The sequence below is a fragment of the Callospermophilus lateralis genome, chromosome 7 (assembly GCF_048772815.1).
Source record: "Callospermophilus lateralis isolate mCalLat2 chromosome 7, mCalLat2.hap1, whole genome shotgun sequence".
In the NCBI taxonomy this organism is placed as follows: Eukaryota; Metazoa; Chordata; class Mammalia; order Rodentia; family Sciuridae; genus Callospermophilus; species Callospermophilus lateralis.
Window position 1 is genome coordinate 82,803,787 of NC_135311.1, and position 25,301 is coordinate 82,829,087.

At 32.8% G+C, this 25,301-nt stretch overlaps 1 protein-coding gene across 1 annotated transcript in view; it reads right to left on the bottom strand.

The window, feature by feature from the left end:
• Window positions 1-2,934: 2,934 nt before the first annotated feature.
• The window catches only part of Msh4 (mutS homolog 4), a 72,812-nt gene continuing 50,445 nt past the window's right edge, over window positions 2,935-25,301 (bottom strand). Inside the window, exons 13-18 of the mRNA XM_076862285.2 lie at window positions 24,588-24,788; window positions 20,660-20,778; window positions 19,227-19,355; window positions 9,362-9,536; window positions 7,392-7,480; window positions 2,935-3,316 (exon numbers count right to left, since the gene is read on the bottom strand). Coding sequence (XP_076718400.2) covers window positions 3,125-3,316; window positions 7,392-7,480; window positions 9,362-9,536; window positions 19,227-19,355; window positions 20,660-20,778; window positions 24,588-24,788 — 905 coding nt within the window. The 3' untranslated portion in view covers window positions 2,935-3,124. The remainder of the gene's footprint in view (window positions 3,317-7,391; window positions 7,481-9,361; window positions 9,537-19,226; window positions 19,356-20,659; window positions 20,779-24,587; window positions 24,789-25,301) is intronic.

Sequence of the window (25,301 nt, forward strand, 5' to 3'; positions counted from 1 at the left end):
TTTTGTAGTGATAGAACTTTTATATCTTTATTGTGGTGGTGGTTACATAAATCCACAATATGTTTTAGTTAGCTTTTTCACTGCTGTGACTAAAAGATCTAATCAGAACAATGATAGAGGAGGAAAAGTTTATTTGAGGGCTCACAGTTTCAGAGGTCTTAGTCCATAGGAGGCAGGCAACATTCCTCAGGGCTAGAGGTGAAGTAGAACATCATGGTAGAAGAGTATGGCAGAGGGAAGCAGCTCACATGATAATCAGAAAGGAGTGGGGGAGAGAGGGGAGGAAGAGGGAGAGAGGGAGAGGAGAGGGGGAGGAGGAGGGAGGAAGGAAGAGATACAGAGATAAAAAGAGAGAAAGAGATTCCACTCTTCAGATACAAAATATATACTCCATAGTCATGCCCCCAATGAACACTTCCTCCAGCCACATCCCATTGCCTCTAGCTACCACTCAATTAATCCCATCAGGGATTAATTCATTGATTAGGTTAAGGCTATAACCCAACCAATTCTCCTCCCATGTGAGCTTTTGGGGGACACCTCATATTCAAACCATAATATATGTTAAAACTCATAAAACTGTACCCACAAAAGTTGATTTTACTGTTTGCAAATTTTAAGATGAACACTTCCTAAGCATGAGGATAAGCTTCCTTTTTCCTCCATTTCCACATATCTTACTCTAGACTTGAAAAGACTACCTTATACAGGACTTTATCCTATGAGGAGAAAGGTGGAATGAACTAATAGAATGGCTTTGAGGTAGAGTTAAAGGAATTACTACTAAGGCATAATAGGTATTTATGTCAAAGGCTGGATTATGAAATAGTCATCTTATTTTGAAAAAAGACAAAGAACGGAGAAGCAGAATAGATCTGAAAATTCAAGAAGGATTGTCCCCCGTGTATTCCCTCTCTTTGTGACATAATTATTTCTTCCTTTGATTTGCTTTCTGTTATGTTTCTGCTACACATAGAATAGTATAAGAAAAAGTAATTTAATTTTAAGAAGATATAAGGCTATTTCTATTTCAATATCTCAAATCTAAAATAAGAGGGATTAATCAATTGGCTGCAGTTTTTGCATCAAAACTTTAACTGAAAAATTTTCTTAAAACTCTAGTGGAACCTAACATTAGGGTTAATTCTACAAGGAAGCTAATGCATTTGAAGAAATGATAGTCAGCATGTTTGATACTTTTCACCTGTTTCTGCTTGTCTGTTTTTCTTCTACTGCCTATTCCCCTTCTACCTTTTACTGCTTCCTACATTTTCTTTCCCACTCTCCCAATCTTCCTTGACCTTTTACTCCTCCGTGCCTTTTAGAAATCTGTCACAAGCCTAAATTATGTCTTTAGGAATAATCACATAAAATATAATTCAATACAAAGACTGTGAATTAAAATGTGGCTAAGGTTAAAATACAAATAGAGTGATATTCTTTTTCTAAAACATAACAATAGAGAATATAAGTAGTCTAACAAGACATTTAATACATATTAAGTGTAAAACACTAATTTACATGTACTTTTTCAAGGAAGTATGTAAGTCATTTAAATTATAACTTTTTCAAAATAACCTGGCTACTAATATTAAAATACTTAGAGCAAGTTTAATAAGGTCAACAAATTTAAATCTTATAAAATGTAACATGCATATGTCAACAAAATATGGCCTTAATCAGTCTGTGAATAATTTTTTGGCCAAATTACTATTGATACTACAGTTATTGAATAAATAGTTCAAATGTATACTCTGACTTCCATATACTTAGTTGCTGTTATAATTTGAATTTTCCCCAAATGTGTTTCAACACTGATCTCAATGCAGCAATGTTTAGAGTTGAGACTCTTGGGAAGTGATTGGATCACAAGCACTCTTAACTCCATCAATGAATTAATCCATTGATGGGTTTATAATTTGATGGCATTACTGGAGGTGGTGAAAACTTTAGAAGGTAGAAAGCAGTTGGAGGAAATTAGTTTCTGACAGCATGTCCTTAAACGGTATAATATGTTCTAGGCTTCTTCCTCACTCACTTTTTGCTTCTGGCCACTATGTGGTTAGCAGCTTTCACCATGATGTTTTGTCTCCCATAGACCAGCTAACCATTGACTAAAATCTCTGAAATCATAAGCCAAAATAAACCTTTCCTCCTTTATTTTATTTTCTCAGGTATTTAGTCACAGCAACAGAAAAGAATAACAGTTGCCCAAGAAAAGACTAACTTCCTTATATTAGGCCTTTATACAGTGATTATGTGAATAAGTCACCTACTGAATATGGAAATAAGATGCCTGAGAAGACTCTTTCTAATTCATTAATAACTGGTAGTCTTCTGTTTTCTTCTGCCCATTTATAAAATAAGAATAACCTTTGGGTAAACTCAGAAATGGTTGTATAAGCCACATGCCTCTGAAAAACAGCTCCTTTATAAAACAACAAATGGGGTAAATAAAAATACTGTATTTCCTTTTTACTGCCTTTTATTTACCTAATAAAGATGACCAAGATAAAAATTAGAAAAAAGAAGAAAGTAAGAAAAAATTGAACTATTGGATGTCTAGAAAATTAAAAGGATTTAACATTACAAAATGCTTATTTCTACATCTAGAATGTCCAAAAGAGAACGTTAAAATTCTCAGTAGCATTCTAACATCAGAATCATTTATAATTGGAATCTAAGGGTATCAATTCAGCAATTGTTGAGTTATAGGGTATATTACTTCAGAATAGAATGTTAAAAAAAAAAACTCAAACAAGTTTCCAGATCTAAAAAGAAAGGATTTTTTTTAAAGTTAAGGTATATGTAATATTTTAAATTATAATTTATAAATGCAAATAAACTTAGCAATGTGATTTTCATTAATGAGATAAAAGTTATGCCTTATACTTTTTTCTAACATAAAGATCATTCCTTTAAATAGTTCTCATTTGTTAAATTAAAATAGCAAATTTTTGTTCATTTTAGAATATTTAGATGAAAATTCTGAGGTTAATATAATATGGTTTTTAATTAAAATATAATATTTAGCAAATATTTTCTTTTGTTCTTAGGAGATAAATTAATTCAAGGTTCCTGATATTAAGATATATTATTTCATTAGTATAAAATATGACTTGTATTATTCTTCAGTTTTTCCTGGAACTTGCTCAGCCTTGCATAAATCTTCTTCATATTTCTTCTTGAGATTATTTAAATACATCCGCAAACTGTCTGGATCCAATTGAGAATTTCGAGCCGTTTGAACAAGTCTTGTGGCTAGATGATACACAGCTCTTTGTCTTTCCATCTCCGGGGTACTCCTTTGGTGCTGCTGTTATTAAATATCCAAAGATATAAATTTAAAATGAATACAATTTTATTTAAATCATAGTTTGACACTGTTCTACTTCTATAGAAATATGGAGGAACTCAAAGATAAGAATCAGTTCCATCCAACTAGTAAAAATAATACACTAGAAGAAATTTTTAAAATTCTATTTGGAAGAATAAAAATACTATTTGGAAGAATAAAATTTCTTATGAACATTTAGTACTTTATGACAGAACCTTAAATCCTCAAAAATCGCTTTTCAATGAAAAAAATTTCTGTTAAATAAATCAAATTCTTCAATAAAAATACCAAAAAAAAGTAATAGAAAATTCAACAGAGAAAGGTTCTACAAATACTTTTTCACTAAAATGGTATGGGAAAATAGCACTACTCATTGCTATACAGTAATCATAATTTTAATGTTATCCAAATATACCACTATGCTGTCTCCTATTTTAATTCCTCAATAAATAAACTGGTGAAAATAATGGGTCATCAGAAAATTCCTTGTCCCTAACAGAACTCATATGTAGAAATTGTTGGAGTCTAAGAGAAAATATTAATGGAGGAGAATAGTACATTTTAAAAATACACAACATAAATAGCTATTTAAAATTATGCCTTAATTCCTAACAAACTATACTTGAGGATACCCAAGAAATTTAAAATGAGAATTTGGAAGACTTTTATATGTTCCATTTTTGAATAGTACTTCATGATTGGAAATACAGCTGAAAAATTCTTAATTCATACCTTTGCCTGATCTAGATAGAGGAATCAACATTTTCAATCTCAACTATGTATGAAAAGTCTTGGTTAGTCTCCCAGAAATACAATCCTGTCAACTCTTTCTCAATACAGCAAGGAATTCTAAATATTTTCCTACTTTTATTATAGGAAAAGATGAGTTAAGATTCCATGAGGTAGAATAAGGTTATCATATATTCACCCATGTTTCTACTTAATACATAAGTTATTACCATTACTTTATTATTCAAATAACAAATTTTAGATATCTATTACCATCTATGTTCCAGACCCCAAAGCTTGTGTATATGTGTCTAGGGAGAATACAAAATGTGAACCTGATATAATATCAGAACTCAAGGAGCTTGTGGTCTAGTGGTAAAAAGGCTTATTTTAAGCAATTTATTATGGCAATTATGAAAAGTTCCACAAGGGCAATATAAAAGATTCTGAGAAAGGGAAGTTCACTTCTAGATCACATGAAGAGAAGCTTAAATTAAATGGAGTATTTGGAATGAATCCTAATGGGTAGAAGCACCTAGAAGGGACAGTGTTCTTCATAGAAGAAACAGCCAAAGCACATTCAAAAGCATGCTACACAATCAAGTCAAAGTGATGAAATGACAAGTAATTCAATGTGACAAATGTGGATTATGCAAAACTGAGTGAAGTAATGTAAAGCTTGTGTAGATAACAAAGAAGATCTTAACACAAAAATCAACAAACTTCAGAATCATCTGATAACTGGCTTAAAAAAAAAAAGCAAATTCCTGAGCCACAAATTCCTGAGATCCTTAAAAATCTAAGATGTACCAAATATTTCAGGTGATTCTAATTTCTTAAAACTATGTTTTGAGAAATAATATAGAAGACTTTTAACACTAGGCTAAGGAGTTCAACTTTTATATTAAGAAATGACAATGTTTCTGAGTAGGCAAACAATCTGATAGGAACTAAGCATTAGAAGATAATCTGGTAGAAGTGTGTAGGAGGTATTGAAAAGAGAGACAATTTAATTACATAGACCTAATGAGAGGTAATTAAGAGGAGGGATACATAGATGATTCTTATGGGTCACTGGGAGGCTTGAAATAAAAGATATGGGAGATGTTTTCAGAAAAAGTAATTCTCAATTCAATTTTTGTCCTAAAACGTAGACTAAGGTGTCAAGGGGAAATGTATATAGATTTGGAGATGGGCAGTAGTGATACAGAATCTGTGAAAAAGGATGAGATCACCAAGACTGCAAATTTTTAAAAAAGTGTGGGGGTGGGAAAAATATTATAAACATTTATATTTAGTAAGTGTAAAAAGATAAAGTGTTGATGAAGAAAGGAAATAAGTAATAATCAAAGAAATAAGAGGATAAAAATGTCCATAAGAGAAAAACTGCACAGAACCAAGACAAAATTAAGGAAAGGAAAGTGATAAGTGCTATAGAGATATCATGGAAGATAAGAAGTGATTTTAAAAAAACAAAAAACACAAGATGTTTTGATTAACTGGGATTTAAGAAAAAAGTTTCAAAATACTGAGGGGAAAGGGAAAAAAAACAAGAGAGAGAAATGAATTACAGTAGATGGGGTAGAGAGAGAAGATGGGAGGGGAGGGGAGGGGGGGATAGGAAGGGGATAGGAAAGGCAGCAAAATACAACAGACACTAGTATGGCAGTATGTATAAACGTGGATGTGTAACCAATGTGAATCTGCAAGCTGTATATGTGGTAAAAATGGGAGTTCATAACCCACTTGAATCAAATGTATCATATGTCAAGAGCATTATAATGTTTTGAACAACCAATAAAAAAAGGAAAAAAAGATTAAGATTCCAAGTGGATAGCAGAAGAAGAAAGTATAGATACTCCTGAGTTTTCAGTAAAGAAAAGAAATGGGAAAATAATTTAAGAAATTGGGGTGAGGATTTCTTGTTGGAAGAAAAAAACATAATCATATTCATAGAAAAAGGGATATCAGTGCAGAAAAGAATAAGCAAAAGAGAAAAAAATGAAACAATAATTTACTCAGAAGGAAAGAAAACAGAAAAGTTAATTTAAAAAATTTTTTTAAATGTTAATGAACCTTTATTTTATTAATTTATTTATATGCGGAGCTGAGAATCGAACCCAGTGTCACACATTCTAGGAAAGCGCTGTACCACTGAGCCACAACCTCACCCCAGAAAAGTTAATTTTAAAAAGTCTGAAAAGCAATCTTTTTTCTTAAAATAGAAGAAATATGAAATGGGTGAAAAATAAATATTCCAAGAACAGAATTTTGCAGGAATTGTGCAACAAGGGCTCACAAAGGGTAGAAATGTTTTGAAAGAGTTACAGAAAAGGAGTTATAGAGATCAATAAAAGGAGAAAAAATTATTCAGTAAAATATTCAACTAAAGTTAGAATGTAAGAATTTTATAGTGGATAAAATTAGACTATCTAGAATATTTTTCAAACATTACTAGGAAAGTTAAAGCCTAGACGACCAGTGAAGAAGTGGCCTATAACAGGAATTTGGCAAGATTAAATCTGAAAAATTATGGAATGAGAGGTACTTCAGAATTATAACACTGATAAAATTACTGATGAAGAGATTTAAATGGGTAATTAGGCAAGTGAAGTCATAGAGACAGTCTAAAAAATCAGAGAAGGAAAGAATGCAATAAAAAGTGGAAGGCAGGTTAAGAAAAAGTGAAAGAAAACTATTATTGAAGAAAATTCCCACTACCTAGCTCAACTTACTGAACACATTGAATTTTCTTTTTTTTTTTTTTTCACATTGAATTTTTTAAAACACTACAAAGCAACCTAATTTGAAAAATGAAAAATATTTCCGATTTTCTGAATCAACAGATGTGCTTTTAGTGTTGGATATACTACTTTGTAGCAAATCATTTAACCTCTATAAACCTATAAAAATGGTAATACATTTATTATTTATCATTTTATTAGAAAGACCTAACTACTTCATTTCTTCTTTTCAATGCTACATAAAACCAAATGTCATGCATAGTGATTTTTATTTTTAATGTCCCTTTTAAATACTTATTTTCTCATTATAAATTCATTTGGCAATAATTAATATAGAAACTGAACTGCTGAATTTTTCTCTTTTAGTAGCTGATGTGCTGGGAAAAGCTATAACAGGCCAAATCAAAAATGTTTTGAGAAATAAAAATAATTTTCTTAAGAATTAAGCTTTATATTTTAAATATTTAATTATTTTAACTATTACTATTACAAGATATTTAGGTCAAAGCCAAAATAAGAAAGTACACTAAAACCATTTTTTTAATTTGAAAAACAATTCTTATTGTTAAAGTGGTTTTTACCAAAATTTGTCTTGTAATTTGAGTTGTGATTTCTTTGGCATCCATGACAATTGATTGTGGAAGTGATGATACCTCTGCTGCTTTTAAACCTAAAATTATAAATAAAAAAACTGGCTTCAAAATAGTTATTTATGATATTTTTATGTTTGTTTTAACTGATGTTAATATTTTTTCCAAAGATTTAAATTTCCCTTGTACAAGGATTTCTGAACTGCTCAATTCTCAAAATTAAGTTTTCCAAAGTTTTGGATGACAACTTCCCAATTATTAGATTTAATTGCTTGTCCCAGACAAATAAGGCAAATATCAATTACCTCTCAATATGCTTCTGAGACAGGAAAGAAAAGAGGTAACTAGGAAATAATAACATTAATATTACAATTACAAAAACAGTCAGTTGCTGGCCACAGTGGCTCATGCCTGTAATCCAGCAACTATGTGGACCTCTGTGAGGAAAAGTAAAGCATCCTTGTTTTACTTTTTGAAATGGTAAATCAACCAGATAACTTATTTGCTTCACATGTCTATATAAGCCTCAATTTCATGGCTTATGAAATGGGGATAATTTTTCATATATAGAGACTCATAAAAATTCAATAAACTATCAAAAGTCAGCTGCCTAGCGTATAGCATAGTACTGGCTGTAATTCCAGCAGCTCAGGAGGCTGAGGCAGGAGTATTAACAGTTCAAAGTCAGACTCAACAACTTAGTGAGACCCTGTCTAAAAATATAGAATAAAAAATGGTCTGGGCTATGGCTCAGTAGTTAAGCAATCTGGGTTCAATACCTGGTACCAAAACAAACAAACAACAAACAAAAAGTAGTTGGTTAATAGAATGGAAGGATATTTGTTTTTTCAAATGATGAGAATGTTGAGTCACAGAGACAACCTTACAGCTGAATGTTCCTCTAGCAAAACTATGAGATTAGAATTTCTCAGAAGATACAATAGTAGGTGACCACTCTACGCAAATTCAAAGTATAAATTATTATTCTTGTATTGTTAAAGTTTAATTGTATTGTATCAATGCCATGCAGGCACTCTACTGTGTGCCAATTGTTTATTGTACTTTAGAAGCAATGGAAGCAATGACAATATTTATTGAGAAGTTACTCATTGCCAAGTACTTTGCTAGGCAGTTGACTTTTGATAACATTGAATCTTTATGGCTCTCTCTATATAAAAAAATTATCCCTATTTCATAGGTAATGAAATTAAGACATGTGATACAAATAAGTTATCTAGTTGATTTACCATTTTGAAAAGTAAAACAAGGATGCTTTACTTTTCCTCACAGGGTCAGTCACATCCATAGCTAAAATGGTTTTTGGAACCTTATATGTATGGATCAACTGAAAATTCTCTGAATCTGTGATGATTTTATATGTCATATAATTACTTATGTAGAAAGTATCTAATAAAGTTTAGGAATATCATATGATTTGGTAATAATTCTCATTTAATTAGTAATACTCTGAAATTGAAGAAAACAGAAGGAATTTACTCCTAATAGAGTGTGTAGGAAATGTACAATTTTCAACTTAATATTTAACTTGCAATTATAAACTAAATTACATTTTTGTAAGAGTAGAAATTCATACTTCTAGGGCTTTCATTTAACATATTTCTATACAGTTACTGGTTCATGTAAGTCTATATAAATTAAAAAGTTATATACATGTGTGTATTATATATATATAAGCTTATAATGTATGAATGTCATATATATGGTATATATTAATTTTCAGCTTGTATGAACTTATATGAACCAGTATAACAGATACATAATGTGATTTTGACATATAGTCTTAGGCATATAAACATTCACACACACACACACACACAAAAAAAAAAAAAAAAAAAAAAACTAAACAAAGAAAGTTTGCTTAGATTGATAGCCAAGAAAAGGGGAGAAAACAGTTTGTCTGAAGAGAATGTGTTTTAATATATAATTTATATATGCAATACCATAATTTTTTTCTTCTGTGAGTCCTTTAGAAAGTTTGTATGTATACAAAATTGCTTCTTTATTTCTTGAGGCATTCTTTACATGCTGAACTTCAAAATGCATGTTTTCTACATTAGGATACAAGACATCTATATGGCATAGTTCCAGGAAATGTGTAGCAAACAGTGTAAATGCCTATAATACATAAAAGACAATGAATATTAGTGCTTTTTAAAGTGAATTAGAAAATTCAAATGTAACTATTTAAACATAAAAATTTAATTTCTTTTTCCAAATAGCTTGACAGAGATGTAAGAATAAAACCAATAATGTGGAGGCTAACATGAGCAATCCATTTTAAAGTGTTTTGAAATTTTATATCCAATGAAGTAATATCTTTATTATTTTTCCTCATATATATGTATGGTACTTTATGGGAAAGAGAACAAATCTAAAATTAAGATCATAAGAAATATATTTGAATATATTAAAAAGATGTTTGCCAGAAACAAAACTATTAACTGAGGGAATCACTTAGTAGGGAGATAACCCCCACACATGATAAAATCATAATATTTCCTTCAACTTTTAAAAACTCCATTTTGAAAGTAGCTTCCCTTCCTGTAATTGAAATCAATGGATTACCTTTAGGTATTCGAAATTCCCTTAATGTGATTTTTGTTTGTTTGTTTTTTGTTTTGTGGTGCTAGGGATCAAATCAAAAGCAAAGCCACCAAAGTTTTTACTTTTGCTAAAATAAGTAGAGGTATGCATAATTTATTATGTTTTAGGACATATTTACCAATGAGAAAAGAAATAGATGATCAATGGAAAACAGAATACTAAAATAGTCTAAAAAGAAAATATTTGACTGGGGGCTGGGGATGTAGCTCAGCTGGTAGAGCTCTTCCCTAGAATGCACAAAGCTCTGGGTTCTAGCCCCAACACCACAAACAAGAGAGAGAAGGGGGGGGAGAGGGGGGGAGAGGGGCAGGGAGAGGGGCGGGGAGAGGGAGTGAGGGAGGGAGGGATTTGGTTGGCAAAATGGTACAACCATGGAAGACTGGTAGCAAGAAAGGAAAGAAAAGGTTTTGTATATAACTTGCTAATAGTTTGGATATTGAGTGCATCCTCTTAGGAGCTGTTAAAAGCTTGTTCCTCAGTTTGGCAATGCTGGAAGGTGAAGGAACATTTAAGACGTAGGGCTTAGTGGAGGTAATTAGGTCACTGCTCCTAGAAGAAATCAATGCTGGTCTACTGGAGTGAGTACTTTAGGACAAGTTGATATAAAAGAGCAAGGGGGCAGTCCTTGATTACTGGAATAAACTATTTAAAAGCTAGGGACCATGGTCAATAACAATATTCTTAAAAATTATGTGTCTAACCTATCTACTAGAATAACTTTGTAAACTGTATTTCACATTAGTTCAATTTAACAAATAATTATTCACAATGTTTTCTATTGCAAACATTGTGCTAGGAACTGAAGATAGTAAATTATAAAAATAATAATTAACTTTAAGCTCCTTAAAAGTGAGTAGCAATGTTATATGTTTACTAAATTACTTATAATAGAAAAAGACATTCAGACCTATCATTAAAGGTTTTATTCTTAGATACTACAGAGTACCACAGGAGTTTCACATTGATGCTGAGACTTTGTGATCCTCCTGCCTCAGACTCCTAAGGAGCTGGGATTACAGGTATGTACACCATGCTTATTTAGGAATTGACTTATAATCATGGATTCAGACAAGTTCTAAGAAATGTGATTGGCAAGCTGATAATCCAGAAGAGCCAATTATAGTTCTAGTCTGAATGCAAGCAAATTTTAGATCCAGAAAAAGTAGATGTTTCAGTTTGAGGCTGGTGGCAGACAAGAACTCATCTTCCAGACTGAAGGCAGTCAGAAGTTTCTCAGGACTCTTGAGAGAGTCAATATTTTTGTTCTATTCAGGCTTTCAATTTATTAGCTGGGACCTAGCCACATTTGGGAGGGCCATCTGCTTTATTCAGCTTACAATTCAAATGTTCATCTCCTCCAGAAATATCTGCACAGACACACACAGAAAAATGTTGGACCAAATGTCATGACAACTTGTGACCCCATCAAGTTGATATAAGAAACTAACCATCCACAAGTCCACTCCTTGTCAACTTGGTACCTATATATATCTCCTTATACCATATTTCATCTCCAAGTGAAGATAACAATAAGGTCATAATTTTACCTAATATGATACAACTATCTTGAGAACAACCATGAATACATTAACTACTTCCCCAGAAGAGGAGGTAAAAATCCTCCAGAGAGTTCATTCTTCTCTTTGATGTCTTATACTTTAAAAACTATGATGGATACTACAGATGTAGCTCTATAGTAGAGTGCATTCTTAGCACAAAGCCCTGAGTCTAGCACCAATAAAACAAAAAAATATATTTTAAAAAAACCTATGATGTAAAATTAGCAATATTTAAATCCTATGGTATTAAGTTAATACATTTGGGTCACCTGATAGCAAAAAATAAAGATGTTCACTTAATATATGTCTTTATGTACAAATATTTATAATAAAAAAGGAGGGGAAATCATAATTGTACTCTTCATTATTGTAACTGGTAATATAGTCATAGCTGCTTCTAGAACTTATTTTAAAATCCCTTTGTCTTAAGGAAGCACCTTAGCTACTCATGGTTCTTTGCCTGCTAACATGGTTCAAATCTCCATTACTGAAGGATCTTGGTCAACCATGGTTCTTCCTATATCCAATTATTATAGTTTTCCATCAACCTTAATCACAGATGTGATAATTTACAAACAGATACCCTAAGGAATCTCTGGTATTCCAGACAGACTCCTCATGCCCACATTGTGGAGTAGTGCTGTTTCCCTTTGGTAATCAAGATCAATCACTCCTGTCAGCATAGTGATTCCCTTCTTTGATTTAGAGACATAAAGGAACTTAAAGTAGCTGGGGAGGAGCCTTAACTTTCAAGTCAAAGTAATTGTGTCCCCTGGAGGAAACATTGTTCCCTTTGTAATTAAGATGTTTATGCCAACAGAGTACAAGTTTTCAAGCACAAGAAGCAAAAATGTTGCTTGGTGGTTACTAGGGATAATAATGAGCAATGTCTTTTCCATTACCACTCTTTTATTCTTAGACTCATGAATCTGGGCTATGGGAGAAATAGCATCATATATTGAAAGCTGACTTAGAACACATACAGTCTTCTGGAGAACCTTACTCCAGTATAACAAGGTACTGCCTCCTACCTGGTGCTATAACTGAGTTCTTCAAAGGCCATACCACGATTTTGTGAAGGTGTTTACTTTGGATGGTGGAGAACATGGTAAAAACAGTCAATTCCAAAGCTATTTGCAACACTGCATTTATTGTGAAGGGAGTTGATCAGAAGTAATGCTGTAATATTCCATTGTGTAATGCTGTAATATTCCATCGCCACATTTTTTAATCCATTTATCTACTGAAGTGCATCTAGGTTGGTTCCATAGTTTAGCTATTGTGAATTGTGCTGCTATAAATATTGATGTGGCTGTGTCCCTGTAGTATTCTGTTTTTAAGTTCTTCTTTGGGTATAGACCGAGGAGAGGGATAGCTGGGTCAAATGGTGGTTCCATTCCCAATTTTTGAAAGAAATGTGCATACTGCTTCCCATATTGGCTGCACCAATTTGCAGTCCCACCAGCAGTGTATGAGTGTGCCTTTTCCCCCACATCCTCGCCAACACTTATTGTTGTTTGGCTTCATAATATCTGCCATTCTGACTGGAGTGAGATGAAATCTTAGAGTAGTTTTGATTTGCATTTCTCTTAATTGCTAGCAATGATGAACATTTTTTTATATATTTGTTGATTGATTGTATATCATCTCTTAAGAAGGGTCTGTTCAGGTCCTTGGCCCATTTATTGATTGGGTTATTTGTTTTTTGGTGCTTAGCTTTTTGAGTTTTTTTATATACCCTAGAGATTAGTGCTCTATCTAATATAAATGTGTGAGGGGTAAAGATTTGCTCCCATTCTGTAGGCTCTCTATTCACCTCTCAGATTGTTTCTTTTGCTGAGAAGAAACTTTTTAGTTTGAATCCATCCCATTTATTGATTCTTGATTTTGATTCTTGTGCCAAAGGAGTCTTATTAAAGAAGTTGGGGCCTAATCCCACATGATGGAGATTCAGGCCTACTTTTTCTTCTATTATACATAGGGTCTCTGGTTTTATTCCTATGTCCTTGATCCGTTTTGAGTTGAGTTTTGTGCATGGTGAGAAATAGGGGTTTAAGAGAATAAGATCATGGCAATTGCAGGTAAATGGATGGAGTCAGAGAAGATAATGCTAAGTGAAGTTAGCCAATCCCAAAAAACCAAATGCCAAATGTTTCCTCTGATAGAAGGAGGCTGATTCATAGTGGGGTAGGGAGGGGGCCCGTGGGAGGAATAGATGAACTATAGATAGGGCAGAGGGGTGGGAGGGGAAGGGAGGGGATTAGAAATGATGGTGGAATGTGATGAACATTATTATCCAAAGTACATATATGAAGACATGAATTGGTATGAATATACTTTGTATACAACCAGAGATATGAAAAATTATGCTCTATATGTATAAGAATTATAATGCAGTCCACTGTCATATATAAATAATTAATAAAAAAGAAGCAATGCTGTGTGAAATATTGTGATGGTAGATAAGGCATTCCATAAGTCCATATGATAATTTTGGCAGAAGGATCATATGTAGAAAAGGTAAATCCATCTCAAGAGTATATATTTCAGTAAGAACATGATGGAAGTTATCCAATGTAATTAACCTGGAGCTGGTTGATCATCTCAGGGAATGGTTCCTTAATGGGGATTTCATGTTGATCTCTGCTGCTGGCAGATAGAGCACTCAATAGTGGCCATAGCTGAGTTGATCTTGGTAAGTAAAAATCCATGTTGCTGAGTCCATGTATAACTTCCAGTCCTCCTATCATTGCTACTTTGTTCTTGAGTCCTTTGGGTGATAATGACAAAGATGTCTGGGAAAAGAAGCTAGTTGAAGGTTTTAGTCAGCTTTTTATTGCTGTGACCAACATACCTAACAGGAACATCTTGGAGGAGGAAAGTTTATTTTGGCTCATGATTTCAGATTTTCAGTATATGGTTGGCCAGCTCCATAGCTATGGGCCTGAGGTAAGGCAGAACAGAATGCTGGAAGGGTAGTGGAGGAAAACATTTCAGTACTTGATAGCCAGGAAAGAAAGAGAGGGAGCTCTGTTCACCAGGGACATAATATCAACCCCAAAGGCAAGCCCCCAGTGACTTACTTCCCCCAATCATATCCTATCTACCTATAGTTCCTACTCAATTAATATATTCAAGAGGATTAATCCACTCATTAGGTTATAGTTCTTTAATCTTTTTACTTCTGAAAGTTTTTGTATTCTCTCACACATAAGCTTTGGGGGGACACCACATATGCAAACCATATCACTTGTGTCCACATAACAAGTCATCCTATCTCCTATCCACTTGATTATTAAAATCTTCCTCTGCTGAGGTCACTCTTTGGTAGGCATTCAACAGGACACAAATATCTTTTTTTTTTTGTCTATCCTCAGAAGTCTATTCACATCTTTCCTCCCCAAATTTCCTTGTCATCAATTGTTTGATCATATTTCAAGTTCCTGACTATGTAGCCAAACCACTGCTTACAGTCCATGAATTAATATATAGTTGCATATCTGGCCATTTTTCCTTCCAGGAAGAGTGGTCAACCTGGTCAGTACTTGAAATTCTTCCTTCTGAGGGGATTTTCTTTCATAATTGTGTTTAAGAGATGTCCCAGAAAGGGATTATAGTGCTGGAGTTGTCCACCATTAGGGGTACCTGCATAGTGTGCATACAGGCAGTTCTGTTGGCTTTTACTTGGCCTTTGCAATGATAATTTCCCTCAAGTCACAATTCAGGGAACCAATGTAAGGATTTTTCCAGATGTTAAGCATATTTTAATTAGGCATTACAGTATTGGAGAAATAACCACAGAATTAGTTTGGGAATTCACTGGGCCCACTAAAATTTAATTGATCACCTGACCTTCATAAGTCCCTTTTCTGACTAGGGACTACAGTAACATTTTGGATTTCCTAAAATTACAGAAAGCTCAAAGCCAGGACCAGTCAGTAGTCCTTACAAAATTTGACTGCTTCTTTTCCCCAGTGCACAATTATCCGGGTGAAAGGCCATATATCCCTTTGGGGGATAGGGTAGGAGGAGGATAAATTGAATAGTTATCCCTCTATATCCATTGGCTCCATATCCATAGATGGAACCAACCACAGATGGAAAATATATGGGGAAAAGATAGGTTTGTATTAGCATGGACAATCTTTTTTTTTTCGTGTTCCTTAATATAGTGTAACAACTACTTACATTGCATTTATATTATATTAGGAATTATAAAGAATCTAGAGATGATTTAAAGTATTCAGGGAGATATGCATATATTACATTCAAATATGACACCATTTTATATAAGAGCTTGAAAATCTGCAGATTTTGGTAAACTTGGGGGTTCCTGGAACCCAGGTACCACAGACACTGAGAGATGACTGTATAAATATTTGAAAGTGTACCAGGATTCTTTCTCAAGAGGATCTCTCTCCAGCTGGTGCATGAACTGCTAGAAACAATGGTAACACAAGCCTCTCTTCCCTTGGTATCCTCAGCCTGGATTCCCTTGTGCACAACCCTCTTTATGCCTATTTCGGTTGCAATGGGCTATGTACACTCTGGACACCTCACCAGGCATTTGTTGGAACAGGTTGGCAATAAATTTTATGAACTCCAGAGCTTCCACCACTGAATGCTGCCACCCAGTCACTTGCAAATGTCTCTTGTGTCAACTCTCTGCTCACTGCCAAGAGGTTCTAGTTCTTTCAATCATCAGTTTGCTCCAATATCTCTGGGTCAGTTGAGATCAGCCTCCTTCTCCGTTTTATGGTTCTCTCATGCCAAATTTATTCACAGTATCTTTTTCTCTTTCAGTCTGTGTTCTCCCTCCCCTCTGTGGTAAACTGGCAGTGCTAATGCTGCTACCACCAGAAAAGCTGCTATGTCTCTAATATATTATTTCTTGTTCTATGTTCAAAGCTTCTGAATTTCTGTGTCTCTATAATTATTTTACTATCCAGTATTGAATTTTTTTTAAAGAGAGAGTGAGAGAGGGAGAGAGAGAGAGAGAGAGAGAATTTTAATATTTATTCTTTAGTCATCGGCGGACACAACATCTCTGTTTTGCATGTGGTGCTGAGGATCGAACCCGGGCCGTGCGCATGCCAGGCGAGCGTGCTACCACTTGAGCCACATCCCCAGCCCTCCAGTATTGAATTTAAGTGAATTCCCTCAGGTACCCCCCTTGCTAAGAAGCAATACTCCTGTGCTGCTTGAATCTCAAGCTGTAGAACAATTGGAAAGTACTCCCTTCCTTTAATCTGCCATCTTCACAAGCTCCCAAGTCAAACTATTCTGAGTATTGTTTTGACTCTTCTGCTTATTATGGTAGTAACTATGCCCACTTTGACTTTGGTGGTTGAGTATCACTGTTTGGCCCTTGCCACCACAAATCCAATTATTCCTATTACAGGTTTCCCAATTCAGAAACCACAGTTCCCACCATAAAGTCTGGCTTATAGAAAAGAGTGATAACAGACCATTTCAAGGATACCAGGACTTCTCTCATAAATTTATTTCCTATACACATGGTGAAAGGCATGTCTTTTCAACTTTCCCAGAAGGGGTAAATAGGTCATATATGACAAATACACTCTAACATTCCAACCTCCCTAGCTTTGAAGCTTTTCTTCTGCCTTGAATTATACCCAGTATTTCCAACTCACTCATGATGGGCCACTTATGCTCCATATTTCAGCCAACCAACCAAACTGTTAGAGCCCTTCTTAATTCACAGAGTTGCAATATTAAATACAGACTCTACTTACAGCCCATACCAATAAAATCACCTTGATTCAACTTTATCTCCCTTTTTTTTAAAGAGAGAGAGAGAGAGAGAATTTTTTAATATTTATTGTTTAGCTTTTGGCGGACACAACATCTTTATTTGTATGTGGTGCTGAGGATCGAACCCAGCGCCGCGCACATGCCAGGCGAGCGCACTACTGCTTGAGCCACATCCCCAGCCCACTTTATCTCCCTTTTATCATTATCCCATACCCTTAATACCCATCCCCACCCATGTTTCCTAGATTTCTATTTGTATAGGTTTTAGAAAAAGAAGCCAAGATGAGTGGTGGAGTGGGGAGTATACTCAGCATTGTCTCACATGGAAATTGCCTCAGAACAGTCATTATAGTTTCCTTAGGTAATACTGGGTAATCTCCTCAGAGGAGATTGAAAGCTACTTTCACTAGGGGTAAGGAGGTCTGACAAAAAAGATTCATCAGAATTTAAGGATTAAATATCTCCAACTTCATTATGATCTTCCTATACATCTCTATTCACACTTTCAGTATTCCATTCCTTCCCAACTCTGTCCTTTTCCAAATCAAATGCAGGCAGACTCTGAGTCATCTGGCTGTTTGCTCTATTCAGGTTCTTAATCTATTAGAGGGGACCACTCACATCAGGGAGGGCCATCTGCTTTATTCAATCTACAATTCAATGTTAACACATTCTAGAAATAACCTCATACACACACCTAGAATAATGTTTGACCAAATGCCTGGCCCAGTCATGTTGACACATAAAATCATCCACCATAGATACTAATTAGCTTTTGGTTTTAAGTAATAAGTACATCTTATTTATATGAGAAATTATAATTGACTGACATTTAGAATTATAAAAACTAAAATTATCGATTAGCATTATTATTTTGTGGGGCGGTAGGTAGGGACCGGGGATTGAACTCAGGGGCACTCTACCACTGAGCCACATCCCCAGCCCTATTTTGTATTTTATTTAGAGACAGGGTCTCACTGAGTGCTTAGAACATTATTTTTTAATTCATCACATACCTTTGTGTATAAAAGAAATTTTTTCTTATTTTATATAATAAATCACTACAGACTCTCATTTAAGGTTCATCTTAGGAATATTTTAAGGTATTCTAAATATAAAAAGTATTTGGAATGATCATCTAAAAAGACATTTTAAAAATTAGACTAATAATAGAGAAAAAACACTGTTTAAAAGTGTAATGATGTTATTTTTTCATGCTAAATTTTTTATAAAAGTTTAGTTGTAAACTTAACCCTTTAATACAAAATAAATCAAGGGTGTTTATTGAATGGTGATTGCCTGCTTTATTTCAGACAACCAGTGCTTTGATTTTTATTATGCTATGTTATAACTGAACCCAAATAAATACAAGTTGAAATTTATGTAGACTGTATTAAGATTATAATAAAATGTATCTGAAGTTAAAAAAAAAAGACACTGTTTGACATAGATGATTTGTTAAAAACTCTTTTCTGTAAAGGAATTAGATTTTAGATGAGTAGGTCAATAGAGTTTTGCAAGTGACCTCAGATGGATAGTGTTTACTTCATGTTGTGACATCATAAACAATATAATTACATGTGGAAATAATTATTAAAATGTCTTCATATTTTTCTATTCAAATTGATTAAAGCCAACCATCTTTTACATTGTTTGTATTTATTTTCTCCTTGTTTATATTACAGCTATCATACCAATTATTCCCATTTCCACCAGAAATAAAGCAACAAAAATATAAAATGCTATGATATACATTTTCAACCCCAAAATTGTTTGCAAAGCTATTTGGGGTGCCTGTGACATCCAATCATAAATATATAAAAAATGACTCAAAATTAATACATTTACATTAAACAGAGAAGTATACCTTTAAGCTCAGGAGATATTCACAAACAGCATAACAAATACCAATACCTTCTTCTGTATTAGTACCTCTGCCAAGTTCATCAATTATTATGAGTGATTTGTCATTAGCATTATGTAGAATATATGCTATCTGAAAAATATAATTTTAATATTATTCATTGTAGCCAAACAGCTGTCACTATCATAGAAAAATGGAATGAAACCCAATCTCTTTATTGGTTCATCTGAAATGTATTTTAATATAGAAATCCTGCTGAGTAGAAAATAACACATTGCTTTTCTTTCTTAAGATCTCATGACTAACAATTTCAATAGAATAGCTGATATATAAAGAGATAGACATATGTATATGAGACAACAGTAAATAATCATTATCTAAAATATTGATGTCTTTAGAGATAGTGAAATAAAACAAAGCAGTGAATTAAGTGTTCAAATAAAACATCATGATAGTCATTTTCTTTTCTACAAACGACTAACCACTGTCATAAAGTACTTAAAATCATCTAACAAATTTATTTTACCATCACTCTGTATTCAATAAAGATGGAAAGAAAAATTTAGTAAAAAAGTGTCCAATTCTTAATTCTTTGTTTAAGAAAAAAAAATGGAATTCCTGACCAATAAAGACGTAAGACTTAAATTGTCAGAAGTGCTCCTTACCCAAAAGAATATTATCTTCTTTCACTGAAGATAGAATTCCAACTATATTATATTATGACACAATGTAAGTTTTTATGAACATTGTTTCTTTCAATGAGACTAAGCTTTTTAAGGCTAGGATGATTTAAAGAAACACCTCAAGCACCTGGTATATTGCTATACTCCTCAAAAGACATTCAATATATACTAAGTAATTATATAAATTGTGGGACAAATTATAACTTTATTCACTATCTATTTACAGAAAATTATCCAATTATAGTGATCCAATAATTCCTACCTAATATAGATATTTCAAGACCTATGTTTAGCTGTCAAGCCTACTTGATATAGGTTTGGAAATAGGGAAGGCTACATATTTTATTCAGCAAAAGAAAAGTCTATAAGGGCAAATGTGAGGGTGATTTAAAAATCCTTCTAACAGTTACTTTTTATTTTAAAATCAAGCCTAAGAGGAAAAATAGATATTATACAGAATGATACTATATATTGTTTTTTGAAAAGTCTTTTATACATTCCATATAAAAACATGTAAGCATATTTTTATCATTCAATAACAAGATTTTCTTTTAAAACTGTATTTTTCAATAAAATATTCACTTCTATTTCTTCCTAAAACAAAAATTAGGAAGCTGTCTTTGACTGCCCTCTGGCTCTCAGAAAGGAGTATAAGCACTTTGCAAGTTTTACTCCAAGAATACTTTCTAGCATAATTGACCATTAATGGGAAAATGTAATATATTTAACACAAGAAATGTTTTGTTTGAGTACCTCTTTCATTTCTTTCATAAATGTTGATGAATTTGTTTCAATATCATCATCAGTACTGATCCTTGTAAAAATCTGTTCAGCAATTCTAAAGGAAGAATATTCTGCTGGAACATAAGATCCTATAAAATATAAGATCAAAGTAAACTAAAATGCTTTTATAAAATTTTTTTATAAAAAAATTATATAAGTACCAACAACATTTTATACTTCTTGGCTCATTTACTAGAATTATGTGGTGGAAAGAGCAATGGATATAGAGTTAGAAACACAGCCCAGCCCTATTATTTATTTCATAATCTTGAACAGCACTGAACTCTCTTGAGTTATCATCTTCCTCACATATAAAATGGGAAATAGTTGTACAAAGTTATTTGGAAGTTCTAATAATACAAATATTATTTCAAATGGAATAATTTTTAAGTAATATACTTAAATGATAATCACATTCAAAATATGAGAATTTGAAGGAAATGTTTATAAAGTTCAAGTTGATAAAATAACTATAGAAAGGTATATTAGGAAACATTATCATAAATATACAGAAACAGGATCAGAAATGAAAAAGGTGAATTTTAATCCATAAGACTGTTTTTATCTGAGAAATTAATATGATAACTAATCTATAACATTTATCTTTTGAAAACAAGTCAATCTAATTAGTATGTATCTAACAGTATGTACATAATATTATAATCTTCATTTGCAGATAGGATGCACCCATCTATCTACATAGTATGGGATATAAAAGACATTCTAACATCATAAGAGTATAAATATACAATAGTTGAGTGGGGAAAGTATTACACATATAAAATTCTTTATAGATAAAATAATGAAATAATGGGAGCAAAGAAATAGCCATTTAAAACAAAGATAAGGATAAAGGATGGAGCCTAGATCAGAAGAACAAGATTATCGGGGTAAGAAAGCAACAGTTAAACTAATACTAATAAAACTAAAAGTAGTGATGGCAATTATAATGATTGCACCTACTTTTCACATGCTAGACATTTTATAATTATTTTCTCCAATTCTCAAGATAATCCACTGAAGTAGGTTCTAATTTTTCTCATTTTACCACTGAAAACAGGGAGCCTCAGAATTACAAAGCTAGTAAAATGTAGCTCTTTCATGTTAATCTATTTTTAATCTTCTTAAAAGCAGAGATTATGAACCTAGAGCAGCTTCTAACACATCATAATCTCATGTAAATGTTTTCTGGAAAATAAATAAAGAATTGAGGAAGGCAGAATTTCAATCAGATTTGTCAATCAAAACAAAAACAACCTCTATTTTCTCAAGATACTGGAAATGAACTGCTTCTTTCTTAATAGTCTAGAAGATGGGACATTTTATTCATTTAGAGCTAAGAGTCTAGGGTCATGCTGTCTGAGTTTGAATCTATAGTTAAAATACATTTGCAAGCTACATATACATCTGCCTCATAGGAATTATGTGATATTTGATAAATTACTTCCCAATTCTTTGATTTACTCATCTATAACATGGAGTTAATAATAATACTCATTATATTTTTATAAGCAATAGATAAATAATACATATATTAGGATAATAGATGGAAGGTACAGAGAAACAGAATTAGCTATTAGGGTCATTTGGGTACACTAAGGCAAAGAACTGATATGGGGAGATATTGGGCAAATCTTTGGCCCTGATCTTCCTTGTTATGTAGAAATTTAGCAAATAATTATTAAAAGCTATTATGTGTTGGGGTGAGTAACACAGACATGGGCCCTTCCCTCAGAGAGAATAAATTATTAATCTCTTAAATATAAATTTCCTATAGGGTTTTCAGAAGAATTAAATGAAAAATAAATGTTAAAAGTACCAAAAAGAGAATATAGAATATGCTATTAATTGGCATGCTTGTATTTTATCCTTTCTCCTAACCTCCACCCCCAAAATTCTCAAAATTGCTTATTTATATTATTACAAAAGCTGTCTAGCTGATATTTTGCTTCTGGTCTGGTTCTTGTCTATAACCAGTAAGAGTCATCTATCTAAGTTAAATTGGATCATGCCATTCTCTTGCTAAATAGCTCCCTAAAGATTGCTGGATAAAGTTCAGTCTCCTCCAGTAAGGATCTAGACACTTCATGATTTAATTCCTGTCCATTTCTCCAGCGTTATATCCTGCCATTCAGTCACTCTGCTCAACAAACCAAAAGAACTACAAACCTCTGGACTATTTGTAAATCCTTGAGCACATCATACTATTTTTTTTTCTTCTGTGCTTTAGAAAAATGCTTTTACCTCTGTCTGGGAAGTCCCTTTTGTTTCTCATACCCTCCCCTTCACAGTATTTTGTATATATTATTTCAGTTCTAATAATGATTCTTAGAAGTAGGTACCTAATATTATAATCTTCATTTTCAGATAGGAAAACTAAGACTTGAGAATTTAAGGAATTTACTTAAGATTACACAACTAGTAACTGGATAAATGGATCTACCTGCCAAGTCTGTGTTCTTACTATCAAGCCTTTCAAGTCCCAGAGCTTTCTTTTATTCAGACTGTACAGACACTATATATAGTTTGAGGTATTTCAGAGGTTTAAGATGGGCAACAACAAGAAAATAATTATCTTTAAATATTTAAATAACTAATATCAGAAAGACTAGATTTTTCTGTGATAAATAAAAGAATTATGACTAATAAATATAAGTTATAGAAAGTTAGAATTTAGTATAATAAATACTTTAACAATTAGGGCTATTCAATAATCGGACAGCCTTTTTAAAAGACAAAGCTCCTCATAAATACTCAAGTAGGAGATTACGTCACATATAAATCAGTTAGTTAAGATGTATTTTTAATTTCAGGAAAACTCTAAATAAAATATTTAATTTCCTTCATTTGTTAATCTCTGATTTTCTTTCCCAGAACTAAGAATAAATTTTCTCTGTATCAACAATATTACCATTGCTGTGTTCCTTGCAATCCTTTACATTAGACCAGGGTTTCTCACCCATCATACTACTAACATCTCAGGCTCAATACATTTTTCTTATGTGTTGGTGAAGGAGGGAAGGAGAAAGAGGGGAGCCCTGTATTATAGAATGTTAGCAGCATTACTGGACTCTATACTCCCACCAGTTAACAATCAAAAAATATTTTCAGACATTGCCAGATTCCTAGGTTTGGGGGTTAGGGGTCTGGAACCAAAACCAAATTTGTAGGCTTGGGGGAAAGTGAACCAAAACCATGCCTTGTTGACAATTCCTGCATTAGGAACAAAAATTTCATCCCCGATCCATATATTCCTCAAGGACACTCATTTTTCAGAGATAGTAGTTATTTGGACACCAAGAATATGTGACAGTGTTGTGTGTTCATATATGTATGCCTAACATCCAATTGCTATTGGTACCCTCTAATTAAAGGATAAATTTCTTTATCTGAAATATTATAACTTTGGGAAAAACTCACATGGGTTATTCAAGGCAAAAGCTTATCCTACTCTTTTCATTTTTTCTCACAAAAAAAGTGTTTTTGATCCTGAAATTCAATTCGATGATAATTGATACAATATTAATAGAGTAAGCAAGTTTCTAATTTTGTAATATTCCAAAATGAAATATTCCACTATACAATCCAAATCGATGAATTTTAATGAATACCAAGAGTTAAAGTTATGATCTACATAATAGGTGCACTACTATACTTTTTTTTATAGACACAATACCTTTATTTTATTTGTTTATTGTATGTGGTGCCAGGGATCGAACCCAGTGCCTCACGCATGCTAGGCAAGAATTCTACAACTGAGTCACAACCCCACCCTCACTACCATACTTTTAGGTAGGAGAATCTACTCAAAACTTTTGCACGTGGAGCTAAAATCTAGGCATAAAACATTTTCAAAAGGGAATATAATTGGTAACACTAAAGTAAAAGCATAACTTACCAATCTGGGCCATAATCTGACAAAGAGCAATCTGTTTTAAGTATGTGGATTTCCCACTCATATTTGGTCCAGTTATGATTAAAAAATTACTCCCTTCTGTTATGTAAGTATTGTTGGCAACAGGTTTCTCCACAGATATTTTCTCAAGAATCGGATGCCATCCCTGTTTGATTGCTAAAGTGTCAGTGAACTCTGGACGTACTGAAGAGAAAAATATAACGTTTTTAAAGATTAGTATATTTATATATAAAGAGTTTGTGATATGTATTACTGTGCATAACTTAGAGATTTTACCAGGGCCAACTTGGGACATTAATTTTGATATTATTTTATCACAAATCCCTAACTAAATCCCTCTAAATTACAATGGATATACTCTAATCATTTTTATTCGCTTTCAGAGAACTCTGCAATTTAGTTCTTTGTCACTGTCTTAGGTTCAAGATCATTCAATTTTCAGATTAAATTGTATAGATTAAAAATAATAAGGTATCCATTGGTGGTATTGTTAAAGTAACAAGTGATTACTACAGAATTGCATATTTACTTACTGTACCTTAAACATTATTTCAACCTTTAATATTATTTTGAATCCTTAGCACTTTAAATAAGGTATGATTATAGAATAAAAGCAATGAAAAAAGAATTTTCTGTCCTAGCCTCTAGAGAAATTTGTCTAAAAAGAAATTTAAGAGCACAAATAAAATATAACAC